We start from the raw sequence: 23,917 nt of genomic DNA, 5'->3' as shown, positions 1-23,917 counted from the left end.
ACTGTTTAATGGGTTTTTCTGAGTCATTATGGTCCATCAAGTCAAAACCTACTTAGGAATTTTAGTCTGAGAATAATTGGCTGGATAGACTATAATAGCTCCTTTGAAATGACTGCCAGGTAAACGTGGGTCTCATTCACAGGCAGTATATTCTCAAGTTGAAAATCTGTATGAAATATTTGATGAGTAAACTTTTATCTCATATGCTAAAATCCATATCTGATTGATTTTACTGTGTGAGCTATAAAGAAAAGTCTAATCCCGTTATGGATTCAGAGCCGTCAGTGTATTTTCTTTAAAACCAAGTTTGGTTTCTTTTCATTTGAAGAACATCTCAAAAATACATGGCTTTTGAAAAGTATGTACTATTTTCAGGCGTGCATTGTTTAGAGAAGCAGCAAATGACTCACCAGCTTTTGAAATACACGTCTGCCTGATGATGCAATGAGCATGGGATGCTTTTTGGAGAGCAGTTCAGTTAGACTAACGTGCCTACTGAAGGAGTGGTCTTTGTAGCAGATGTATCTGAACGTGTGGCCTGAGCCTCAGCTGGACACCTCAGTCAGTACTGTTGCATTTTGCCAGCTCAGCCCAGAGCTGGACAAGGTGTGTGGAACATAATAACATTTAAAAGATCTTTTGTTTAAAGACCAGCAAAACCCACAGCATTGTAGCAGGGCCTGAAGAAGCATAAGTGGAAGTGAGCAGCTTAGCATCCTCACTGGGTGAACTGAGAAAAGAAGCTGCAGAAAAAGAGATAAAATAATTTCACATTTTATTTGAGTCTTTGCCTTCAGTAATAGTAATGTTAACACTTATTAAGATGACTTCAGTTTTTAAAAAGCAAAGCATACACTCTAAAAGTGACTCTGAAATCAGGTCCAGATATTGTGATGATCAGTAGTAGCATTGGTAGTCTTAAAACTCAGACTGGTAGTTGTATTTCTGGTTTTGGGGCATAAATTCATCATCTGTGGAAATCAGGAAGAAACTCCTCACTTTTATGCATGTGTACTTACGAGAAAAAGTTAGTTGGGTTGATTATTAAGTGAAGGCACGTGAAGGAAAAGCATTTCAGAGACCAGTCATTGACTACTTGCGAGCCCTGAAGAAAAGCACAAAATAATTGTCTTATTGTCCATATTCAGATCCTGAGGTGCATTCCAGTTATCTGATTAGAATGGATAGCGTCTTCCCAGTTTTGTGGGGAAAGTTGTTGTTCAAAGATTGCTGTAGTACATTTTAATCTGAATCATGTTTTACAGCAGTTTAAAAAATCACTTAACAGCATGCCCCTTACTCACTGTGTCGTTGAAAAGTAAAAAAAAAAGCCAACAAGCTTAAAATATTAATGACAGGAGCTACTGAGTGAATATTCACATCCAAGCAGAAGAGCGAAGCATGCTGACGCTTTCATTTTTGCTCCTTATAGTGACACTGTGTGGATGAAACCAGGAGTACACGTACAGAACAGTGTCAGTGCAAACCTAGTTAAAACAGTAATGCCTGCAAGTTGTAGCTACCTCTTTTTATTAAACCTGAGCTAAGAAAGCCACGGTGAGAGCAGTTCGTTAATGGGTTTGTCAGAGGAGGTGTGCGAGGACAGACGAGCTGATGCATGAGCACCCCAAGCACTGATGACAGGCGCCTTGTGGGTTTATGCCTTGCAGCTGCCAGAGACAAGAGGTTCGTAGAACATGTGCCCACCCGTGCAGGCTCTCTGATGTCTAAAAGGATGTCACCCTTGCAGCTTTTCCTACTTTTGGGGACGCTATGGGCTGTCTTGCCTCCGGCTTGTCACATACTCATAAGAAGCATGTAGGCACTTGATTGCCTCCAACACCTATACCCTCTGTCAAATCAGAGTGAAGTCAGCCAGCAGGTTTTTGTTGAGGAGACAACAGTCAGGCAGACATGGGTACACGTACAGTGTAATCAAATAAGCTTCGTTTCCGTAGAAAATCAGGCTAAAAACATAGATGCACAATTTGCTGCCCGACCATGCAGAGCAATATATGCCATCAGCTTCTATCTGCCCATTGACAGATAAATTAAATGGTCTTATTTAATTCGTCGGTTTGAGCTGGAGGCACTTAGCAGTATTCCTGTCCTCCTGTTTGCATCTGTGTTTTTTCAGTAGCCTCATCCCTGTGGTGGTGTTCCCACTCAACAAGGGGTGCTGTCCTGTACCTTCCCAAGTTGCCCATGTGCAGGCAAGGTGAAAGCAAAGAGGTAGACAGGAGGTGCTCAGTGCCCCTGGCTGGTGAGGAGCCCTCTCAGGTGGCACCAAGTCCAAAAAGTAAGGCCAGAAACAGGCAACATTGCCTCAGGTCTGCTCCCTGAATGCCCAGCCAGCCCTGCTGTTTCCATGGCTGTATCTTCGTGTCTGCCTGACCTCTCCTCCTGACTTACAAACCGCCAGCCAGTCTCAGCCACATTTAACAGAGGGAAATGTCTTCAAAAAGTTAAAGCGTATTAAAAATGTTGTGAAAATAGGCAGCTGGGTAAAGGAAAGAAACCATATTGGTGCCTTCACTGAAGGAGATGCTCCTGAACGCATGCCGGGTTAGATGGCAGGTTAGAGACTTGGCGCACCAGGCTTTGCTAGCGCACCTGGTCATGGGATGACTATAGGGAAGCCTGGGGAGGAGTTGGGACATACCAGAGCTGTTAATTGCGGGGTGATTTGCTCTTTACATGGACCACCGCTCATCCTGAATGCCTTGCAGTGGTCTGCAGGACCAGGCACTTCACGGTGCCGAGTGACCATCAAGCCCCCAGGATTCACCATGTGATTCAGGAGTGCAGTATGCGGCCGCTCCTGGATTCAAATTCAGGTGCCTGGGCAGGAACCGGAGTGCATTGTGTCAGCCACGGAGCGGGGTTTGGCAACCTGCAGCCGCACTCCAGCCTGCCTGCTTGGCCGGAGCTGTCGGAGCTAGACCTTGCCTTCTTGTCTCTGGGCTCACCTGCCACTCCGGTTTCTCCCAGGAGAAAATTTGAGGTTTGGGACTGCCAATTCTCACCATTCAACGTTTTGTACAGGTCTTCATCCTGGCCTGGCTGTGCTCTTTTGCAGTTTTCTTTCTCATATCATTGCAGCTTAAAATTAAAAGCCTCTACCCTAGTAAACCTTCCTGCTGCTGAATAATCCAGCGAGCTTTCCCTGAAAATGGATTACACCAAACAGGGTCTCCCAAAATCGTCTGCTGCTCTATTTTTACTTCAGCAACAGACACTCGCCATTAATTTTGGAGGCACGAGGAAGGCGAACTACTATATGCCTAGCATCCCGACCAGAAAAAGTAATTATTTTCCTGCCTACCTGAGTTGCATGTGAAAGCGGACAAGGTGGCTCAAACTTTTCTCAGGGTTAGTTGGATGGAGACAGACATCTTTTGAGTTAAAGGGTGGAAACGTAATATTGTGTCTAGTGTAAGGAAAGTTGTTCTATTTGCAGTACTGCAGAAAGAAGAAAAAAATGATAATTGAAGAAAAATTTTGATGATGTGGTTCTCTTAGTAAATTGGGAACAATGACCCTTGAAGGACCATAAAGAAAGTGAATGTCAAGATAATTTATTATTGTTACATTATCTACCTCATTTTTCACTTTGTCTTACTGAGTTGTTATATCCCTTACAAGGTAATGCCCCAAACATTAATAAGCACCTTTTTATCTTTCACGGGTGTGAAAAAGCAACAAACAGCTTTGAAAAGGGGTATTTTCTGCCAGGTTTATGTGTGCTTAATTGTTTTGACACCAAAAATGAAGTGTTTATTTGATGTGGAGCACGTATTTGATTAGCGAAGCAGCCACAGTCTCTAGGATAGCTGTAAGCACGTGAAGCTCTGGGCACTTCTCTCTGAAGTAGCGTTTGAAGGAGCAGCTATCTTAGTTCAGGGAGTCAGCTGGAGAGGGAAAAAACATGGTTGACGTGGCTAATTGGTTTGTTGTTGGCTTGTTTTGTTTTGCTCTGCCCTGTCCTCCAGGAGAGCCAGTTTCTACGCCTGTCGCCTTGACAAGAACTTGTATGTAATCGGTGGAAGAAATGAAACTGGCTACTTGTCCAGCGTGGAGTGCTACAATCTGGAGACAAACGAGTGGCGTTACGTGTCTTCGTTACCACAACCGTTGGCAGCCCACGCGGGAGCTGTTCACAACGGCAAGATATATATTTCAGGCCAGTGTCTTTTATAATTACTGCTATATAGAACAAAAAAAACCCCAAAAAACCCAAACAAAGCAACAACAACAAAAACCCCAGAACCCAAAATCATAGAGCTAAATTCCTGCTGCAGCGCAGTGTCTTTATTGACATTAATTAACCGAGGTATATTTACTTGCAGGAGGTGTTCACAACGGAGAGTATGTCCCCTGGCTGTACTGCTATGACCCTGTGATGGACGTCTGGGCCCGAAAACAGGACATGAACACAAAGCGAGCAATCCACACTTTGGCTGTAATGAATGATCGACTGTACGCAATTGGAGGAAACCATTTGAAAGGTCACATTTTTAATAGCGAAAAAGCATTTCAGTGTCCCCTGCCTCCTGATAAAGAATATTTTTGTTAGACAGTCATTGTTAAATACATTAAAAACCAGGCAACACAATTTAACAGGACACTTGAGCCAGCAATTTTAAAAACATTTTATGCAAATTATTTTAAAATTATAACAGTACATTAAATATATGAGTAATGAATGCTTTAGATAATAAAAATGGGAGCTTCCATTACTCAAAGGCATGGACAATTTGTCATTACCAAGAATTCGATGAAACAAACAGATTATTCTTTGACCCGAAAGTACCAGCAATATTTTCCTCTGTAAATCATTTAACAAAATGTGGAGTTAGAGAGAGCCTTATTCAGAGCAACACACAAAAACAAGCTCCTGATTTAATGAAGAGAAAAAAAACAACAACCAACTCAAGCCATTAAATATTAGGACTAGGCTCTTTAGATCCCTTTTTAATATTAAATGTAGCTTGTTAATTATAATTCTTTTTAGAGGTCTCTTGTTTTCATCTTTTGAAAAGGTCTCATATTAAAATAACTACCGCTTAGGCATCTGGTATTTTTGTCTTAATACCTACATGCCGTTGTTATTACTGCTAAAGAGATTTTGCTTAATCCAGCCACTTAGAAAAAAAGCACAGCTCCTGCTCCTTTGTCCCCTGACAATATTTGACAGTTTGTATTCCCTTTTTTTTTCTTTCTCCTTTCTTGCTTAAAAAAAAAAACCAAAAACAAGCCTCACAACAACAAAAGAGAAAATTGTAAAGAAAAAGCGAAAGTGACGTTAACTGCCAGTAACACCAGGCCAGGTGCCTGGATGACTCTGGCACCCAAGTCCCTGAGGCTCTGAAGCCACATGCTGAAGATCCAGGTGCCTGTGGAGCACGTAGGGGACGAAGTCGCAGAAGTGAATTTTCGGGGGCAAGTAGTACTGGGGCATAAACTCCTGGAGCCGGGTGCAGGGCTGCTGTGCCTCCACTCCCCAGCCCCAGTTGTGGTGGGTGTTCCTGGACTGGATTTTACCCCCTGGGGAAAAGGGGTCAAAGCTGCCCATGCATGTGCACCTGCAACTGTTGTAGAGGTTGCAGAGCTCCACAGCGTTGGCTCTTTCTCCTACTAAAGTAGAAGTCAACATGTCCCACCCCTCCTATAGCTAAAGCACGTGCTTTGGTTTGCGTAGGCTTGAATTGCTTCCATCCCGCCTTCTCCTTCTTTTTTTTCACACAGTTTCACCTACCATCCTCTGGGAAAGACGCAACTTCTAATAAACATTGCATTTTTGCCGCTACACCTGTTGCCCTAGGTGCCTTTGTTATCTATGAATTGGTTGACGTTGTGAGAGGTATTTAACATCCAGGCTTCTGGGAAGCTGCCGGCTCTCTGGTAGCAGGGCTTTTTGGAAAACTGCTTTATTCTGTACAGTGAAACAAAAGGAGGAACTGCAAGGAAAGGGAGGGGACTGGAGTGTGGATGAAATACTACAAATTCTCCAGCTGGGTGGGAATAGCAGGGCTCCATGGCAAAGCCCTCCGTTGTGAAGCTGGATCTGTATACTGCTGTCAGCAGTGCATTTACCGCATCGCAGCGAGCCGTGTGCTTACTGCAGTTCATTACGGAGCTTTTGACAGATTCTGGGCGTGCTGCGGTGGCCTTCCTATGGCCTCTTGAAAACTTTACAGCAACAAAAAATAATTTCATCGTAACGATTCGTTCCTTACATAAATAATACTCTTAAAAGCAGCATCATTGTGAAATACCAATATCACCAAGTGCCCTTTTCCAGAAAATTTAACTGCTGTTTTCTGTCATACCTTGATGGAGAAGACAGGATTGTCAAGTAAAGCATCCCAGCGTATTAAGAAAGCCATAATTGTACTGCAGTGCTCTGTTAGGGGAAGTAGTTTGAGATAGGGAAATGTCTAAATATTGGAGCAGGAACCAGGAGTCCTGGGTTCTATGTCTGTGTTCAGCTCCCTTGATTGGTACTAATTGATACAGCCTGAGAGTCTTGAGCTGAGACCCATCTGCCCTTTGGTGATTACAAAGCAGTAGCCGCATGGAGTCTTTTTTGGTCTGTCAGGGAAGGATGGGACCACCATTGTGGGGTTTTTTTGTTACATTTTCTGTCACCTTAAAGACTTTGTCACATCACAGCTACTTGCTTAGAGTACATCTTAAATCAGCTTGAAAATTGAAGCTGGTCCCAAACATCACATCCGTCATGCTAAGCACCTTGTCCCGCTGAAACCAAGTGGTGTCAGTTGTCTAAGGTCTACCTTCACTTGTTAGGCATGGATTTCTGCACGAGATTTATCTGTTGACTTTTGAATAGATTAGATCTGCTGACCTTTGAGAAAGACTGCCAGGACACTCTTTTCGTACACGTTCAAACTTGCATTAGCACTGATGGATGAGGAGGAATGTTGCTTGAATCTGCTTTCATCATCGATAGGTTATTAATGAGTGTTAATTTCTGGTCTGTTCAGATTTCATTCGTACTTGTAATTTGTAGAAGACTGTAGAACTAATGGTGAAAGCTTGCGGCAGATTTATTTGAACTGAAATAATAGGACATTAACATTACAGAAGATGGCTTAAATGTATATGACAATATTTTCTAGAAGAAAGTTTAACAGTGACACTATAATTGTAATAATTATAATTGTAGTAAATTTAACAATAAAACAAATAATAAAACAGTATGTCATAATGCACATTTTCCATTCTCAATGCCCTTATCCAGGTTTCTCCCATCTGGACGTAATGCTTGTGGAATGCTACGATCCAAAAGGCGACCAGTGGAATATTCTCCAGACTCCTATTTTGGAGGGTCGCAGTGGCCCTGGCTGCGCAGTCCTTGACGACAGTATTTACCTTGTCGGAGGCTACAGCTGGAGTATGGTGTGTACCTGCTTTCTACAGGGACCCTTCCGTTCCGTCTGAGCCCTTGCGGCCCGTCTGTATTTCACTCAAATGGGATTGAGAGGAGACAAGGGATGAAGTAGCTGCAGGGGCTGGTTTTGGTTTGGTTTTCAACTTGTGCAGAACATGGAGTATTTTTTCAGCTTTGTGCTTTTCTATTTAGATGAGTTATTATCAGATTGTGTTCATTGATATGGAGTAATACAAAAATCAGGTGTAATTTGGCAAAAGTGATTGATAGGATTGCCTGCCTATAGCTCTGCTTATAAGGTGCTTGTAAAGGAGCCTGATTTGCAGAGGCTGGGCGCTCAGCCCATATGAAAACCAAACCTCTTGAAGGGCTCCTAAATTAGGGCCCAAAATCATGAGTCACTTCTGAACTCCTGAAACGAAGTGGCTTTTGGTCTTTAAAGCTGATGTGTGACTTGGATTTAATTTAGGCCACATTTAATATGACTTTTTGTTTTATTACAGGGAGCTTACAAATCTTCTACTATTTGCTATAGCCCTGAGAAAGGGACTTGGACAGAACTAGAAGGAGATGTTGCTGAGCCACTTGCAGGACCTGCTTGTTCGACTGTCATATTGCCAGCCTGCGTACCATACAACAAATGATAGTCAAGGAGCACTGACACGAACACTGATTGCATTTGGGAAAATAATGACGGGTGACGTAAATATTTTATTAGGACAGGATTCCTGTTAAAGCAAAGCTACCATAATTGACCCCTTATTCCATATTTATGCTTTAGGAGCAAACTAAAAGAAAACAAAAACCAAGTGTTGTCCCATCTCAGATAGATGCCGGTGTCTTACGAAGCAAGCAGCTAAAACGCACCGAACGTTACATGCTGACAGACTGCCATTTCAGACTGATTTTAACTTTTTCCTGCTGCAGAGATATTCCTCACGTCAAATTTAACTTTAAAAAAAAATGAAGGCTAAATGTTCAAATACAGCCTGAAGAGGCAAGATCAGTATTGTGCATTGTATCTACCTGCATGTGATCCGTGTTGAAGTCATGAGGATGTTGTTTTCATGAATGCTTCAGAATTCAGATAGTGAAAAGCTCACACTGCATTGCAGAATTGTCTCCTCCTCTGTAATCCTAACCTACAGCTACTTCACATGCTCTGCAAGCAACACAGCATCAGAAGATTATAGAAGGTAAAGAAATATCATTCAGTTTTTGCACAGCTTGGCATCTAATACGCTCTGCCTTCAAAGTCCCCACGTGTAAGTGCAGCGGAAAGCAGACTACAATGAAAGCCATGCTTTACAGAGCACTTCTTGCAATAGCAGCTTAGGGATTAGGATCAAATTCTTCTAATCACGCTCGTGTAAAGTCAGAGTCATTTCACTGAAATCACATGGAATGACTGTTCTTACATGAGTATAACAGAAATTTGGTCCTACACCTTAAATTCTGGGTTCATAAAGTAAGTTATTTCGGCAGCCACTTCACGAAGCACCAGAACCCTTACTTACTTTTCACTAACCCGTTAGACAGGAGCATCCATGCTAGTTGCTTCCAAAGACAAGAAGTCTGCATTTAACTGTAAATGTATTACTTTGGACTCTTAATATGCACAATTTTGGAGAGATGCTGGTTAGTAGTTAAAGTACTCCTATGCGGTTGATCTTAAAATGTAGTCTGAGAGGTGTTTACTATTGATCCAAAGTAATATGAGGCTAGACTTTCCACTGCCTTATAGCCTGTGTAATTATTTACACATTGCGAAGCGAGTTCAGAACGTTACCACATGGGACCAGCAGCATTTCGGACTCGCTTCATGAACTCATAGTTGCTTGCACAAATCAGGCTCTCCGTGTTTTAAGCTTACGTCTTTCTGTCCTGGCTTTGCAAAAGCAGTGACAAAATCTGAGCCTGGTTCCTCACCACCTTGCAGTTAACCTAATCATCTACACCTCAGACGAGTATATGCGTCGTTCTTCCATTGTGGTTTACTGGTGCTGCATCCATTACCCTCAGGACCGTCCTCTTCGCTGGTATAAACTGACGTCGCTCCATTCAAGCCAATGGATGCACTTTGGTTTATGTCAGCTAAGAATCTGGCCTTTAATTTGCCTAGTTGTAACTGGCTGCACCAGATCAAAGGCAAAGGAGACTCAGATCCTGCATTTTCAAGCCTGCCCATATCTTTTGCGATAGGACTTAATGTCAGTGCATTAAGCAAGGAGCAGGCAACTGCTGGAGGTTGGTTTCTGCTGCAGAGGCAATAGACGGGAGGAAGAATTCATTATTTGCTTTGCGAAATAGAAAGAGGGCGAATGTACACAGAAATTACACTGTATATTGAAGCTTGAGAGCAATATAAATAATGGAGAGCAAATACCATGGGACTGTTTCTCTCTGGCATCAGTCCAGTTTTATTGCAGTGCAACTCCCTTGCTTGCAGCAGAATTACACAGTTGTAAAATTGGAGTAATGCAGTAAAGACTGATACCATACAAATGCAATAACCCAATTGATGAGGTAGCTGCACGCCCGGAAAAGAATTGTTTAAGCAAAATAATTATCTGAAGATGCTAATATTTGAATGTGCCGTTGGGGAGTTTTCCAGTGAGCATCACTAAGGAACTCATAAAGGTGGAGTGTATATCCTGAAATCTCAATCCATTTCTACTATATAGTGCAATCTTAGTTGGTTTTGTATTTATTTATATTGTTCAGATCCAAGGGATCCCTTGTAAAATATATTTGGTGCAATCATGACTTTTTTTTTTCCTTTCCTGTTGAAAGTATATAAATATAAATATATATAAAAAGGAAACTGTTAAGATACTAAATGAGGAAGCCGTGAATGACATTTAAGATCAGGATAAGGTCTGCCATTAAACACCGACTGTCACCTGTCTCTACTAAAACGTACCATTTTTAAAGGATATTTGTTGTCCTTTTAAGTGGTTCTTTTTTTTTACCAAGATAATTTAAAGATTTATGAGGACTGTATGTAAATCTTTCTATCTTTCAGGAAGGCATGACCAAGGAAAGTGCTAACTGAATAAGACACACAAAGGATGTAAATTTTGTACAGTACTAGACTGTGTAAATGAAGCTTGCTTGTAGGGGGGAAACTTTAAATAAAACTTTATGTACTAATTCAACTGTCTGCCATATTCCTACTTATAAAATGTATGTATAAATAATATCTACATTAAATTCTTTGGAACTTTTTTTATCATGTAGATGCGTAAACTTCTTTTATTTTCTGGCCGTACATAACAGATTTATTGTTCTCCGAGTGTCATTACTCAGTGCTTGTAAACGGAGCGACGCAGTAAAATGCAGTGAGTCTTCCCCTGAGCTCACGTGCCTGGCCTGGGCTTCCAGCAGGGAAAATCCCCTCCTCTGCCTGCCTGCGGGCAGGGTCGGAGCTCAGAAGCCTACCGGAGCGATCCTACGCCTGTGAAATGCCTCTGCCTTGCCCCGCTCGGCCCGTCCCTCCCTCCTGTGGTAAGGTGAGCGAAAGGGACGCCGCCCAGCTAAATGCCATCTTGCTTTGGGGAATTTAATGCTAGTTGTGGCAATTTCTTCCCTCTTCAAAATGTCCCTCCTGTGGTGACTGACCCTTCTAACTATTGGTATTTCTGTTCTTGGAGGGGAAGCCCGGACACAATGTTGTGGTTTTGGCTGAATTGGCCAGTGGCCGGCGACAGATGCTCTCCCCAAACCTCTCGCACAGGGAGAGAAGGAGGAGAAATACAGAGATTTACGAGTTTAGAAGAAACTAAACTACTTTAATGAAATATTAATAATAAAATAAAAAGGAAATAATAAAATAGATACAGTATATACAACACTGTATTAAGCTCCCAGGATGACGTCACCGGCAGGCACTGCGAAGTCCCAGACTGGATTCCACAGCTGGAGTCAGGAACCCATGGATCGTGATCAAAGGCAGATGAACAGACACGGTCCTCCTCAGACGTCGTCCATTGAAGAAAATGACTGACCCTTTGATCCCTCAGCTTTTATACTGAGCGTGATGCAGATGGGATGGAATACCCTGTTGGTCAGTTTTGGGTCACCTGTCCTGTCCGCTCCTCCCTGCAGGTGGGACCCCTCTGCGCTTTTCTGTTTCTGACCCTCCAATGGGGCAAATAATGAAATTAGCTGACCTTGGTTGTTACAGCAGTAAGTATAAGCAAGAGCCCCTCTGCGTACCACTCCTTGGCACTAATTGTAAACATTGGTTTTATCACTCTGAGAACAAACTGTTTTCGGCACAACATGCTGTTAATTTCAGAGAGTTAGAAGAGGCCTAGCTAAGAAGTAAAATTACTGAACAGAAAGTTGGTTCTGTTTTACCTCAAACCAGGACACACGGGTGAGCAGTGGAGGAGCTGGGACAAGACGTATTGCCAGGCTAAGAAGACAAGGTAAAGGCAGGGGTTTTACCGGGAAGCAGAATCGTTATCGACAGCAGTTACTGTACTACATCTATGATGTATTCATGCCTACCAACCTTTGTCATGGACCAGAACCTTCCTATGCAGACCAAGTGGGTGCACTGAGCAAGCAAAAAGGCACTCGTGGACCCCCGTGCTTCTAGCAAGCGTGAGCTGTGCTGAGAGCTCAACGAAAGAGCCTGGTCTAACGAGGGGGGATCAGTCCTCTTCAAATCTTTTAGGAGGAAGGGAAAAGCGAGCCAGCAGCAACTACAATAAGACAGCACAATGACTAGGACTGATTCATTAATGACTTTATTTCAGAAGAGAAAAGAAGGAAGAGAGATTTATGCATATTTTTTAAAGTAATGTGGGAGAAGAAGGAAGAGGAGAAGCTGTAAGCAGTGGGCAGAGAGACAATTTAGAAAGAAAGGGAATGAAGTGAGAAGGAAGAGGTAAGAACGAAAGGAAAAAAATAGAAAACTAGAGCCTTCAAGAGGAGAAAGTGGGAAGTTCTTGTGGATCGAGGGCACAGAGAAAGTAAGGTCTGGAGTAATGAGGAAGGCAAAGACAGTTTCTGAGAAGCACACATCAGACCAAGCCTGGAGAAAAATGGCAGGAGATGCAATACAAAAAGTGGAAGAGAAACATGAGAAAATGCAATAAAAGAGGACATGAAATAAACATGAAACTATATAAGCACTTGGTGATGGTACTGTTCCTATTTTCTTCATGATTTCCAGCAGTCTACCTGTCAAGCAGAAGGGTCAGATCAGCAGAGTACTTCGGTGTTGCAGTGTTCAAGCTTTCAATGCGCAGACTTCAGCACAACAGAAATCATGAGAAACCTCTCTGCGGTGCCTGGGCTGTGGCAGGCACCCAACTACAGCCAGCACCTGTGGCAAGAGAGGAGAGCTGCCGCCGGTGGTGAGGAGCAGAGGAAGGGCAGATGTGTAGATGTGCCGCAAGTCCCAGTCCCCACTGGACTTTTCCAATTCCAATTCACAGATGTCTTTGGGAGCCGGATGCCTGGACTGTTCCTCCCTTCTCCTTCTCTGCTGTCTTTCCTGCTAAATATTAATCTCTTTCTCCTTCTCCTCAGCATGACAAACTTGCCTAGGTACTTCTGCGGAGCTGGGCCTGGAAAACAACAGACGGGTGAATGGAGCTCTTCCCCTGTTCCTGAGCTGTGGTCCCATCCGCTGCCCGAGAAGCGTGAGCAGGCTGGGTTGCTGCTGACTTGCAACCCATATGCATGCCCTTAAGGAGGGCAAAGATGGCATTTCAGAAACAGGCTTGTCATTGATCTTAGCACTGTCTTGAAAGGTACTGGGCACCCACCTCCCAAAAGCTGGCATTGCTTTCCTTCACGTGTTTGTCCCCCTTCCCGCTTTTAATACAATGATTTACTCTGCTAGCTGCATCTGTGAGGCAATTCCTGGGAAAAATCCATGCCAAACCTCATTATATGTAGTGGTTTGTATTGTATTATAATCACTCACCAATATACTACTGTAGTTCTCTTGCTTTTAAGGGACAGACCATGTTTCAATTTAAATGGAGCTTTCCGGGTACAGACAAAGGAGACAGAAATCCCAAACAGCGCTAAAGGGGCCAAGACAGTAATTGCCAACATACACACTCCCGAGCAATTTAAGATACACATTCTCATTTCTTTTGTTAGTGCGGCAGCGGAAAAGAGTCAGTGTTTCAGCCTCTCAGGTCCGGACCAAGAAAGCGGCGGCGGCAGCGCTGGAGGTCAGGGTGGTTGGCGGGAAGGGAAAGTACGCTAATGAATTCTGGAGGGCTTGTAATGCCATAAAGGATTCAGTTAATCTGCAGCATAGATGTTGATCAGCGAAACTGAACCTAACTCTCTGGACCTTGTCAGATGTATTCTGTGCATGTCAGTGTTCCACACCAATTACAGATTTTAGAAGATGCTCTCATGCAAAACTATGTGCCCTAATATATAAGCCAGCTCAGATGTAACTAAAATTAAAATCTGACTGTGGCAAATCTCTGTGATCCTGATATATGAAAATCCAAATAAATGATTTGTTCCCAGAAATGAAAAATAACTTCAGCAGGAAATTTCAAAATTACTTATGCAGGATTAATCCAGTTCAATGAATGCATCTTGTGTTGATTAATAAAGCATTCCTGAATTGCAAAGTAAAACGAGAGGAGACTTCTGGTGCTGATATATTTGTGTATTTCTGAAGCCAGAGAGAAATGTGCGCTTGCAAGAGATGTGGTCAACCAGTGTAAACAGAAATTGAATACAAATAGTGATTTTCTAATTGTCTATTTTCTCCGTTCAGCAGAAAACTACCTTTGTGTCATTGATCCTTTCTGGAAGAACACAGGTACTATGTTACCTGCCACAATATTGAATGAGAACAGGGCATCTAACACGATTGTACAATGACTCCAATTAGCATCCAGAGGACATCTGCAGTCTTATCTAGCAAAGAAATGCAAAACTTGAGCTACTTTCTGCTGATTTTCTTGCCACACAGAGTAGAAATTTGGGTCAAGTAGCATTAGCTTTTGTGATCTGCTGACCTTGAATTTAATTGGGCTTAGAGGTGAACAGATAGGGAACCTATTTAGAAAGAGAAAACTAGGGAAGGAGATTTAAACAAATGTAGCATTTTCCCAAATGTTTTTTCAGCATCCCCACATAAAAAAAAATCAATTGAATTTATTTAAAGTGGTCGCGTCACTTAATCTAAAAACCTGTTCTTCAGTTTGGAGAACGACCTGCAATCACGGCAGTGTTTTCAAAAGGAATATTTACTAACGGCTGAGGTATGGTTAAACCTTATGGTTTTACCTTTAAGAAATGGTTCCTCCTATCACCCTTAAACATCTTCCAGAAAACTACAATGGAATGATCGTATTTGTAAAGCTGGCTTAGCGTCTCGGTATCTTGTGTGGTATTCAGTCACTGATTCTTTGCAAACTCGCTTCCAGTTTTGTTTGCATTTGTGCGAAACAATTCCGTTTTCAAAAAGCTTTGGCTGATCAAGAATATTTTGTATGAATGGAGTAAGTGGACTTTAGACATTTCACTGCGAATAGTGAATATCAAGACTGATGATCCGTTGCATAAACAGTAAAAGAAAAAATTGTTGCTTCCTTTCTATTTAGGGTTTTTGAGAAAGGTGTTTAAATATACACGTACACATTTGCACCTGAAAAATGCCAAGTTCATAGGCCATAGCAAGGACTGCCGTGACGTTGTTTTTGCTAAAACTGTAAACTCAGTAACAGCACAGAAACTTGGATGTTTTTCTTTAAAAACCACCTCTTTAGCTGCAAAGATGCCATTAGTCACAGCAGGGAACATAACCAGAAGGAGGATGTCTGTAACTATAGCAAGAGAGCACATTAAACCGTAGGTCAAAATCACGACTGACTGATTACCTTCAGGGTGAAAGTAAATCTTCAGACTTGCCGGAATGGTAGGAAACGGGACTGACTGGGGCTTGCCGAGGTCACCCCCTGCCTCCCCCATGCCACGGCGGGGCGGGCGATGCCCAGCGCCCTCCCAGCAGACGTTTGCTGACTCGCCTAACCTTCGTAGCAATGTGTGACGGGATGTAGTCACCGTCATCATTAGAAAATGCCTCCTAATGTCTAGCTTAAATGTCTCATTAGTTTAAAGAGATGATTCCAGGAAGAACCTAAAAGAGAAAACAAATATTTTCCAAAAATGTAAGTCCACAATTAAATAATCTAAAACTTTCACAAATGACAGAACCTTCGAAGCTGCTTTTCCTTCTCCTGCTCTCAGTGGATAAGGAGAACTGTTTATTCCCATTCTCTTTCCAGCAGCTTTTTTTTGCAGACCCAGAGACTACCAGTCTTCACTTTTCTCTAGGCCTGTGACTCAGTCTCTCCTCCCTGACTGTGGATTTCACATCTACCAGCAGCCTAATTTTTCCCTCTTTAGCTGATCTCTAGCTGGCCCGCATCTTCAGCTGCGCACTGACCAGTGCAGAGGAGACCAGAAGATTTCTGTCTGATTTGCAGGAATGCAGCCCAGGGTTGCAATGGACTGGAGCTTTGCAAGGAAAAAGCCTCATTAGTAAGCCTGCCTGTAACTTGCCCGGGCCAGAGATGGTCAGACGGATATTTTGGCACTATTCAAGATGAAACATCCTCTTTTTAACAGCACTTCCACTGAAGATGAGGGTGAAAGCCATAATCTGGCTGGGCAGGATTCAGGTACAGAGTCCAATGCAATAAGCTCTAGTGAATGGCGTTTACATACAGGACTGCATAAAGACTAATTAACCTGCTGTAGGAAAGTGTGGCACTTCTATCAGTGGCTGGGCACTCGGAAAAAAATACTGTTTTCTTTTAAGCTCTTTTGCTTAAAAGAGTACAATAAAATGAAAGACATTTGTGAAGAATTACGTCTGGCAGACCACCACCTCTTGCGAATTATTCTCCAAGCATTCACTTTTGCCATGATATATTCCACTGGTTTCAAGAGCTACTGAGCACTGCCAGTACATGAAATGAAAAGATACAAAATTTCTCCAACAGCGGTCTATTTTGAGTAGAACAAGGGTGTCGTGCTCTGGATTCCCTCCTCTTGCTTTTAGACGGTGGCTCGAGCGAGAACAATCTTCCTAGCTATATGTATTCATGCTTCTAATCATAAAACCACCAGCTCTCCTGTTTGTCCTGTGAAAAAATGTTGTTAGACATCAACTTCAGTTGACTCCAGTGTGGTTGTTTATTCTGAGCGCATTTACCATCTCTGTGTCCACCCCTGGCCCTGTAGTTCAGAGTTTAACCAGAAAACCTTTTGTTGCAATCCTTAGCGACGCCGGATGTGGTTACTGGGTCTGTGCGTTCAGGGTTGTAGTAACACTGGCCATTCCTCTTACAGTGGGAAAAAACAAAAATAAAATGGGTTGTAGCCTTGGCCTGCAAAGTGAATTGTGTATTAGACTCCACATCTAGTGCAGCCGAAGTGTCAGTGAGTGAAGGCTCAGACTAGCCCGCACCCTGGTCACTATAAACCTCGCATTTCTACGCTAGCCCATGGGGCAGGCCACGGGCTGTGTGGCTTCAGTCCCTCCTCTCTCCTTCCTTCCCTGGAAATATGTGACAACTCGTCCAAATGTCCCTCCGGGTGCCCTCCCCCAGCAGGAGGTATTCCGCGGGCTGTGCCCAGCCCTCGTCTTCCCAAAGGACCATCGCTCAGGGCTGGGCAGCAGCGCTGGCGTGGGCCACGCGGCAGGGACTGTCACTGTGCCCCGGCCCTGACCCTGAGTCAAATGAAGCAATTAAACTATACTGTTTTAGGGAATGAACCGTGCAAACATTTTAGGACCCAGCTGCAGAACAGAATCGGCGCCCTTGTACTTCACCAGAGGACACTTATTGATAGCTATGGAGAGGACTCACAAAATCATTTTTCAGACCTGGAACAACACTTAATAGATGAGAAAAAGAGTCTTCATTCTGTACTCATTGGTTCCAATTAGAGGATGAACTGTCCTCTATTTTCCAAAGCGTCTTTAATTTTGAATGGGTTTCTCATGGACGGTGGGCTACCATAGGCAAATCTCATTTTGACAAGTACTAATTATGGACAAGGCAGTGGCAGACTGTAATCTCTGTCATGAGAGCTATCAACAGGGATGCAGCGAAGGCTTTAACAGTGGGTGGCAGTACTCTGGGTCAAATTAATCACCACCATAATGACAATGAAATCAGTAGAGCTTTGGGATGTTAAGTTTGATAAAAGAAGCCATTCTGTTCTCTGTCTGGCTATTTACATTGCAGCCCGGCCCCAGCTTCAGCTAATCCTTTGTCACGGTGTTCAGGGCTGGCTTTTCTTGGCGCGGGGGACAGAGAACAAAGAGCAGCCCCCCTTGCAGAAGCGATGTTTTCATGTCCAGATCTGAGTTGCTGCAAGTGGGTTACCTAAGTGTGAAGCAGACAGCCCCAGATTTGCACAGGCTGCTCTTCTGAGGCACGTGAAAGGACTCAAAAAACTAAGTGGAATTTGGGGGGGATGCAACCTCAGAAGTGCTGATGTGCATGAAGTCAGCTCCGTTTGGCTTTGGCTTTTGTGAAAGAGCTTTAGGAAGGTCTGTTCTGCCTCCTTTCGCCTCCTTTCGCCACGGCCACAGGGCTTGAGGTCTGAACAAGCACTCTGTTAGAGCCCGATACAGGCCAGATGAAGAGACATGCAGCGCGTGCAGACACAGCTAAAAAAAAAGAAGTTTCCAGCACTAACCAGGTGAGCCAATTCTGCATGTAATGATGCTACACTAAACATTTTAGCCCAAGTCAGCCTTGCCCTACAGCTATGTATGGGCTTGCTCACCAAGAGCGCTTCATACTGCTTTATTCTGCTTTAGATACATGTTTCATGCTCTGCTGCTAATGGCTGTTCCTGTAATACCGAGCCTTGGAACATTTCTCAGCACCCGCACCAACGCGCAAGCTTCCCTCTGGACCCCCTGAAAGGACACGGGCAGGGGACGGACAGAAGCTGCCGCCCTCACCCACAGCTCTTCAGGCTGCACAACCAGAGCAGGGGGGCCCGAGGCGTCACCCAGTGCATCCCAACAGGCTCACGTGGACACAGACCCGGCGACAGGCTGGGCAGCTTGTGTACCGGTGTGGCACAACCATGAAACACCTCCTCGCTTTGCCATGCAGGCCTCCCCCATGCCCTGTCCTACCCCACTCAGGTTTATCTCCCCACGTCCTCTGCGTCTTCTGACAACTTATCAAATATTGCTTTGATGAGGGTGATGTAGCCCAGCTTTTTGACCAGGGCTACAATGCAGAATTCTCATTCTTACATCCACAGCCCCATATAATAGGCAGAATCAAATGTAAAACAATGTCTTTCCGTTCACCTGTTTAGTACCAGACTGGTCACAAAAATATGTAACTACCCTAAAATCCGAACAAACTGCCAATCACCCGTTTTGGATCCATTTTGTAACTATGCAGAATAATCTATTATTTTATTAGAGCAGTTAAAGGAGATTTAGAGGGAGGAAAGAGCATGGTGACTTCCAAGGGAAGAGTGAGTGATTCAGTGCAAAAAGGGTAAATTTCATCTGCACATTCTTAACTGCGAGGACATTCTGCACATCTCAGGAGTGCACTAAGTGGTGCAGTAAACCAGTAAATTAGAAGAATGTAAATTCTTTAGTAGGAATTGCACGCAAGGGAAAAATGCTTCCTCATGCTCATATTTGTTTTCATGAAAATAATGTACGCTCTTCCTAAAATCATACTGGTACAGAGCTGAGTAAGACATCAAAACCAGTAATAGATATTACACTGGACTAAGAAATGGCAATGACACAATTATCTTCCGTGTTTCTGATGATCGCTGCGATAAAGCGAGGAGCTGGCGTATTTAGAGCCTGGCACTGAGTAGGGAGCCCTGTAGCTCCCTTCCCCTCTCACTCTGTCTGTCTTATTTATCTCTCATTAAACTAAATTGTGTTCTTATTGGCTGACTGACCTCTGATATTGTTATTAATTGATTTATATAGTGCCTTTTGCAAGCCTCAAGGCGCTTCAGAGAATTGCAAATATATATAGGGATCACTTCACCAATCATCTAAGTGCAGCCACCTTTGGGGTGGAAACCGGTGGCCATTGCAGTGGCACTGGAAAGACTTGGGGTTAGAAAACAAGGCAGACTAGAAGCAGAGCCAGCACTTCTAGCAGTCCTATGGCCAAGCAGCTGCCTTGAAATCACAGAATCACAGAATGGCAGGGGTTGGAAGGGACCTCTGGAGATCATCTAGTCCAACCTCCCTGCCAGAGCAGGGTCACCTAGAGCAGGTTGCACCAGAACGCGTCCAGGCTGGTTTTGAACATCTCCAGAGAAGGAGACTCCACAGCCTGTCTGGGCAGCCTGTTCCAGTGCTCTGCCACCTCAAAGCAATGAAGTTTTTACTCATGTTGAGAAGGAATTTCCTGTGTTCCAGTTTGTGCCCATTGCCCCTTGTCCTGTCACTGGGCACCACTGAAAAGAGCCTGGCCCCATCCTCCTGCCACCCACCCTTTTGATATTTATAAGCACTGATGAGATCCCCTCTCAGTCTTCTCTCCTCCAGGCTAAACAGATCCAGGTCTTTCAGCCTTTCCTTGTAAGAGAGGTGCTCCATTCCTTTGATCATCTTTGTAGCCCTCTGCTGGACTCTCTCCAGAGTCGGACTGGAAGGGTCAGAAATCTTTAAGAAAAAATACTAGTTCTGGCAAATGATGAGTTGACAGAGCATGTTCAAAAACAAGCGTGAAGCAGAATATTTTCATGGTGAATTCAGTGCCCAACAGTAGTTATGGTACGGTCTGTATTTTTTCATGAGGTCCTGATGACCACAGGGCATTGTTCCCCCAGAGCTTCTGCCCAGCGCTAGCCCTCCTGGCAGCACTGCCTGACCTCCCCGCTGGCTTGCACGCCCACAGAGATGTGGCCTTTGTCCCCAGCAGCGTGTGTCTGCAAGTCCCATGGTGGCCAAAGGACCGCTGGAGGTGCTGACACAAGCAAACACCACGTACAGGCGTGATCATTGAATGGCTACAGGGAGCCAGGCTCCATGCTTCCTCCTCTCGCCACATCAGACGCTTGGAAAGCTGACACGGATTTCAGGCCGGAGCCTGGGGCCGCCTGGCTGTCTGAGCTGTGTTTAGCTCAGGAGCCAAAGCATCCCGGCCAGGGTGCAATGGCTGCTAGCACCACTTCTGCGCTTCCTTGATGCCTACACCGTTATGTGTGACAAAGAGAAAAGGTTAAGATAGGCTAACACGCTCTTGGTGGCCACCAAGAAAGGAAAGGATTGCTCACAACAAAAACTGGCGCAGATCTTCTCCACAGAAGGGCACCTAGCCCTCCTTTCCTTACCCTTGGTGGTGACTCCCAGCACCACAGCAGGACCACATCTGTGGTCCCTGTGAGCATCAACGACAACTTCTCAAATGCGAGGAGACTGTAGTTTTTCAGTATGAGAGCTTGAGCATTCACAATAAACATTTTTAATACTTTCCCATCAATTATAGATGAGAGGGCTTTGTGTTTTTCCAGAATATTATAGTTTTGTCTTCATTTGAAACATCTGAATGCCTCTAATTAAAAAAAAAAAAAAAGTCTTTCCAAAGGTGCAAACCTAACAGAGAATATCAGAAATATCTTTGTTATGTTAGGTCATTAAAACTACTTAGACCTGAGTGAAATGCATTGTATAGATCTGAAGGTTTTGATCCCTTCCCCATTAAAACGAACCCGGAATATGAAAAAGTGCACCCCTTTCCAAAGCAGAATTAATTTCACTGGCTCCATTAACAAGCAGGTCTGCTCTCGTCTTATCTTTCAAGAATTCTATGCCTGATTGCATTTATGTTCTCATTTAGCATCTCAAAATGGGCACTTTCTTTCACGAAGGGTTAGTGCATGACTCACCCGCTTAGTTAATCTGACTAATTAGCATACTGTCACCCATTAACAGCATTAGAACAACAACTGTAGCTCTCACTACCTTGCTGTCTGCAAAACAGACCTCTTCTAGTTTGCAAGGACATCAGTTGCTCCCCATCTTTTGGTAACCGTGGGGTTATTTATCACACTAGCGCAGGATTTGCAGATAGCCCTGGAAGGGGTGATATAATTCTTAATATCCTGCAAAAACCCTCAGCCCATAATCTTTCCTGGTGACTTATTGGAAATTATTCTAAAATTAAGTCCTTAACTCTGCAAGAAACCTCTCTGGCATCTGAGCTGCTCCCGTGCACCTCTTCCAACTTGACTGAAAGAAACCGATGGTGGAAATTAAAGAAGTTTCTCTTACGTATGATAAGTCACAAAAAGGGTATCGATTTTAAATTTTTCGTACTTCAAACAGCCACAGCAGTCTTGGAATTATTTCCCACAGCTATTCTAGGTGTATCAAGCCATGCTCAGACAGAAGTAAGATTTGTGGGTCCTTAGAAGCGTAATTTTCCGGGAAGCATGCCTTGCTAACCAGGAACATTTTTATTCATGGAGGTGACGCTGGGAACAGCAGGTTAAAACACAGAACTAGGGAGGCCAAGCCAGCGACTGCCAGAGCTCCTTAAGACAACTGCAAAGTGCCCAAGGTGCTCAAGGAGATTTACACACCTAATTTCAGCCTGCCCCAAATCGGCTGAAAAGCTGTAGGACCCAGATAGGTGTGAATTTCTATTATTTATCTCGAAGAGCTGTTCACGGGAAGCCTAATTATGGTCACTTAAATGCCAGGACAGTTAATCTTTTCACTTCTGCTCACCGTACCAGAAATCCCTATCATCTAACAGGCTTCCTCTGTGTTACCAGCACGCCGGTGAAGCCCACCTGTATCACACGCCTTCACTCCACACTCCCAAGGAATGAACCTGCGGCCTGCGGAGGCCACCGCTGCCTGCACAGCCCTCGGATGGTCCTCAAAGCATGACAGGAAGAATTTCATCTCCCTTGCTGTTAGCATGGAGCTGTTGGGTGCTGGTGTTTGGCTGGGTTATTCAAGTGATGCTGGCTTTGTTGGGTGCCTCGGAGCCAGCACTGGCACCTGCAGGGTGTGCAGGTAGGTACTGGAAGGCTGCTATAAGGTCTCCCCGGAGCCTTCTCTTCTCCAGGCTGAACAACCCCAACTCTCTCAGCCTGTCCTCATAGCAGAGGTGCTCCAGCCCTCTGATCATCTTCGTGGCCCTCCGCTGGACCCATTCCAGAGCTAGACACAGTACTCCAGGTGGGGTCTCATCAGAGCGGAGTAGAGGGGCAGAATCATCTCCCTCGACCTGCTGGCCATGCTTCTTTTGATGCAGCCCAGGATGCGGTTGGCTTTCTGGGCTGCAAGCGCGCATTGCTGGCTCATGTTGAGCTTCTTGTCCACCAGCACCCCCAAGCCCTTCTCCTCAGGGCTGCTCTCAAGCCATTCTCCACCCAACCTGACAATATCACAATATTTTATTGTGATATTTTAGATATATTCACAATATTTTAGAACAATATCACAAGCTTTAGAAATCCGACATGTTTAGTGGACCTGCAGGTTTCACCTTTGAGGACAGAAAATCCATTCTCTAGGGAGGCTGACGGACAATGCCAGAGCTCATGCTGAGTGAAGTTTCCATCTGCTTTGAGCAAAAACTGAGCAACAGATCCCCTGACCGAAAATCCCTCACAGATCGCTGGTCCCCGCAGGAGGTGACGCTGCTCGCACACCCCTCCCGCTGCACAGTTGTGCCACCGCCACTCGTAATGACCGTCCCTGCTACAGCTGAGACTGAAAAGCGAGAGCGCCTAGCACAGATGGAACACCACCAACACGTCTCAGGAATCTGCGTCTTGGTTTCAAAGTGCCCCTGATGGTACTGACAACAATTTTGTCCAACTCACATTAGCAGCTAAACTAGTTTCAGGACCAGTGGAGGGCAATATTGCTTTGGCTTCCTAGAATAAAGGGACCTAGGCACCAGCTAGGGCACTGAGCTGGTGTGTGCGAGGCAAAGCCCTTACTCTGGGCACAGGATGACTCTTTTTTGCTCCACAAAAAACACTCCCCAGGGTGTACAGCTACTGGTGCACCAGCACCACCTTGTGAAATGCCTCGCCCCCTCCCAAACACCAGCTTGCTGTAGAAATCAATGCTGTTGTACAGGCACCATGACCCCAGACCAGTGCACAGGGAAGGACAGAGGTGGAAGCAGCTCCGGGGTGAAACAGATTCTCTGTATGTGCCAGTCCTCTTATGACTTTTGTTATTTTCCTCCTTATGAGCTTGACTCAGCACCTAAAAATTTCGCAGTTCTGCATTTAGCACAAGTTCAAGTCTAAGTAAATATATAAAGGTCAAAAAAGGGGTACTTAGTGGAAATGCAGTCTAGTTAATGCAGGACCTGAAGTACTTCTGGTCTTGAGCAAACTGTTCAGAAGTGGAAGCCACCAAGCCCGCAAAAGTAGCAGGTGACTTAAAACTTTTGCCCTTTTTTTAAATAGTTCCTTAGACTCCTTTTGTAATATTTAATCCCTTATTTTAACATT

At 44.2% G+C, this 23,917-nt stretch overlaps 1 protein-coding gene across 4 annotated transcripts in view; it reads left to right on the top strand.

Annotated features, from left to right (window-relative positions):
* KLHL14 (kelch like family member 14) overlaps nt 1-10,788 on the top strand; it is a 65,385-nt gene extending 54,597 nt beyond the window's left edge. For 3 of the 4 annotated variants that reach the window (XM_063326790.1, XM_063326789.1, XM_063326788.1), the window contains exons 6-9: nt 3,993-4,183; nt 4,350-4,508; nt 7,265-7,422; nt 7,918-10,572. In XM_063326790.1, the coding sequence (XP_063182860.1) occupies nt 3,993-4,183; nt 4,350-4,508; nt 7,265-7,422; nt 7,918-8,058 (649 nt within the window). In that variant the 3' untranslated portion in view covers nt 8,059-10,572. Of the gene's footprint in view, nt 1-3,992; nt 4,184-4,349; nt 4,509-7,264; nt 7,423-7,917; nt 10,573-10,693 lie in introns of those variants that run through there. The other variant, XR_010070011.1, reaches the window with a different exon arrangement.
* The last annotated feature ends 13,129 nt before the right edge of the window (nt 10,789-23,917 follow it).

The sequence above is a fragment of the Chroicocephalus ridibundus genome, chromosome 2 (assembly GCF_963924245.1).
Source record: "Chroicocephalus ridibundus chromosome 2, bChrRid1.1, whole genome shotgun sequence".
NCBI lineage: Eukaryota > Metazoa > Chordata > Aves > Charadriiformes > Laridae > Chroicocephalus > Chroicocephalus ridibundus.
This window is presented reverse-complemented; position numbering and strand designations above follow the sequence as displayed.